General features: G+C 52.9%; 1 protein-coding gene across 1 annotated transcript; it reads right to left on the bottom strand.

Annotated features, from left to right (window-relative positions):
* Nucleotides 1-444: 444 nt before the first annotated feature.
* Nucleotides 445-2,220, bottom strand: LOC125522032 (7-deoxyloganetin glucosyltransferase-like). Its single transcript, XM_048687100.1, has 2 exons — nucleotides 1,597-2,220; nucleotides 445-1,509 (listed from the first exon to the last, which is right to left on the bottom strand). Exons 1-2 carry the CDS (start codon nucleotides 2,108-2,110, stop codon nucleotides 569-571), a joined length of 1,455 nt encoding a protein of 484 aa, XP_048543057.1. The 5' UTR covers nucleotides 2,111-2,220; the 3' UTR covers nucleotides 445-568.
* Between the last annotated feature and the right edge of the window lie 1,115 nt (nucleotides 2,221-3,335).

Raw genomic sequence — 3,335 nt, 5'->3', positions numbered from 1 at the left:
GGCCCAAGCCGGTGAAAATCGGGCTCCTGGGGGCGCGACTGGGACGTTTTTTCGGCGCCGGCGCGAAAAAATCGCCTGGGGAGGCCTTCCTGGGGGCGCGACTGGAGATGCCCTAACGAACAAGTGTGTTAGTTCAGTTATCACTCTCAATTGCTCTTATCATATATTTGAAGAATTGGGCGTTAGTATCCACTTACAAGATGCTCAAATGTATTATTGCAGTGTTTTATTCTGAAAGGGAACTGAAGAATTTGTACCCAAGCATAGTTGCGGATCTAGTGGGAGTGTCGTGGTTACATACATGGCGTTTCTATCTCTTCTTTTTTGCAGGATATACATGATGTTTCTGTCTTGAGTGATAAGGTTGGCACACCCTGTGGTCAAAGCTTTAAGGCCACGCCTAGAGGTTCTAAATCAACTATTGTTGTTGCTAACAAAGAAACATTTTACAGTCCGGGATCGAGAAATAGCAAGCAATCGGTATCTACAAAGGTCCATACAAAACGCTGTGGGCATTACCTGTGACGTTCCAAACTATCCCATCACCTTTGGTACTTAAGAAGAACTGCTAACTGTTTTTTTTACCGGATAGTAACACATCATTGATGAGTGAATCAAGATTATTCGACGACGTCTCCTTGGACCGAATAGCCACCTCCCTCCACTCGGCCGCTCTCTTCTTCATCTCCCTACCCTTCTCCCCGCCCACTGCCTCCTTGATCCTCTTCATGACCACCTCCCGCCGCACGTTGTCACCGATCTCCATGCCCACCCCCCACTCGAGACACTTGTACCGGCCGTTGGTCTGCTGCTCGGCGAAGAACGGCCAACACAGCATCGGTACACCACCGCAGAGGCCCTCGACAGTCGAGTTCCACCCGCAGTGCGTCAAGAACACACAAACGGCATCGTGCCTCAGCACCGCCTCTTGGTCGCACCAGCTCGCCATGAGGCCTCTGTCTTTGGTGGCCTCCAAGAACTCAGGGGGCAGCACGGCGGCCTCGCTCTTCACGATGTCCGGCCTGATGATCCAAAGGAAGTCCTGGCCGCTGTTGGCCAGCCCCCACGCGAACTCTACCAGCTCATGATTGCTCATGACGGTTACACTCCCGAAGTTCATGTACACCACGGAACGGGGCTTCCTGCCGTCGAGCCACTGCAGGCAGGTGTGGTCTTCTTTCCAGAGGCTGGAGCTTACCTTGTGCAGGGGGTCCATGAAGGGGACGATTTGGTCGGTGAGGGAGTTGAGCGGACCGATGGTGTAGATTGCCGGTATGATGGCGCGCATCGCGTCGAGCGCCGGTTGCTCGAGCTCGTCCATGGTGTTGATGATGACGGCGTCCGCTATCTCGGTGCGCTCCACATGGTGTAGCTTGAAGTTCAGCGCAGTGTCGTCGCGGTCCGTCGTGCGGAGAATGGTTGGGAAGTCTTTCAACCGCATGTGCTTGCTCATCCCTGGCGCCCAGTCCACCGGCATGTCCATGAACCCGTTTGTCAGTTGCTCTTCATCTACAAAAAAAGAAAGAAAAAGAGAAGTTATTGAGACTCATGATTGAGACAGTCAAATTTGCAGTGCAGGGATAGCTAGGAGGATACCTTTGAGGGGAATGATGCCCTGGTCGATGAGAAGGCGGAAGTTGCGGTAGCCCATGTAGCCGCAGGCGCTGGCCGTCCAGAGCAGCACGGCCGGCACGCCGAGCTCCCTCGCGGCGTCCACGGCGAAACTCATGAGGTTGTCTGCCACGATGCACGTGACCGGCGGCATCCCGGATGTGCTGTTGAGGCCAGCAAGTAGGTTCCTCAAGTGGGGGAGGCAGGTGGTCATGGTGGAGTAGGCGAGGGACGCCGGGTCCTGCGTGGCGTCCGCTTGTGACGAGGGCAGGCCGTCCGGGATGGTGGCGAAGGCGAAGCCGGGGAGGCCCGCGGCGGCGCTCGGGCCGCGGGAGCGGATGAGGCGGCGGTGGTTGTACTCGGTGGCGACAAAGGTGATGTGGAAGCCCTTGCAGTGGAGGAGCTTGGCCAGCTTCATCATCGGCGTGATGTGTCCCTGGGTCGGGAACGGCAGGCACACGGTATGCGGCTTCTCGCCGGCTGGTCCAGCGGTGTCCATGGCTCACCGGCAGGCTCCAATGGTTCGTGGATTGGATCTGAATCTCAACTAGCAGGCCAAGACTAGAGAGGCAGGAGACAGCTTATATGCACGGACGCCATTCCGTTTGGCTTGGGAATCTATTGGGAGGTTCGCTAGCTGTCTACATGTGTTCTCAGCCACCCAATAGATAGGATGCTTATATGCATGTGTTCTCCGCCACGAGAGCATGTTCGTGCCGCCGTGTGCCGTTCAGTTCATCAGTTTTTTTGAACATCCTATCTGTTCCTCTTCCATCATGGGAGTATAACGAATACCACAAAAAATTATATCCATATCCATAAACCACCTAGCGACGATTACCAGCACTGAAGCGAGCCGAAGGCGTGCCGTCGTCATCGCCCCTTTGTCACCGAAGCCGGGCAAAGCTTATTGTAATAGACAGTCGAGAAGTCATCGTGCTAAGACCACATAGGAACAGCAACCGTCGCCGATGAAGAGTAGCGTAGATCGGAAGGATCCAACCTAAAGACACATGAATATAGATGAAACGACGAACAGATCCGAGCAAATCCACCAAAGACAAATCCGTTGGAAACACATCTCCACACGCCCATCGGCAATGCTAGACGCACCATCGAGTGGGAGCTAGGCGAGGAGAAACTTATTCCATTTTCAGAGAGCCGCCGACATCTCGCCTTCCTGAGTAGGACACAAAGCTTAACAAATCTCGAAGACACATCTAAAAACGGAGCCCAACCACTAGCAAGGAAGGGATTCACCGCACCCTCATGGCTGTAAGGCCACCGAAGACGAGGCAGAACCAACGGCGCCGCTGGCGAAAGGCAGAAAAAACCCTAATTGGGGAGGAGGCAGCTGGGTGAAGAGAGTGTCGCCGACTCACGTCCCTAACTAGGCTCAGTTGACTAGTTCAACTCATCAGTTCACCGAATGTATTTTGTCTGTGGGCACTCAGCATCTACAAAAGATTACTTAATTTTTTTACAAACAAGTTCATGTGAAGAATTATGGTTGGTAATAGAGAGTGAAGGGGCCGATCCAGGAAGTGAATTATAGTTGAAAAACTGAAGTAAACCTTTGTAGATTTTTCATAGGTCCAGCATTATTCGACAAAAAAACATTCGATAAAAGTGAAGGAGGAAGACTGACGCATCAGAGTCCAATATGTAAGGACATCTTTAGTCCATCTCTTAAATTTAGACCCTCGAGAGCGTCCTTATACATT

This window comes from Triticum urartu, chromosome 7 (genome assembly GCF_003073215.2).
Source record: "Triticum urartu cultivar G1812 chromosome 7, Tu2.1, whole genome shotgun sequence".
Taxonomy (NCBI): domain Eukaryota; kingdom Viridiplantae; phylum Streptophyta; class Magnoliopsida; order Poales; family Poaceae; genus Triticum; species Triticum urartu.
The sequence above is the reverse complement of the archived record's forward strand: the minus strand, read 5'-3'. Positions and strand labels throughout refer to the sequence as shown.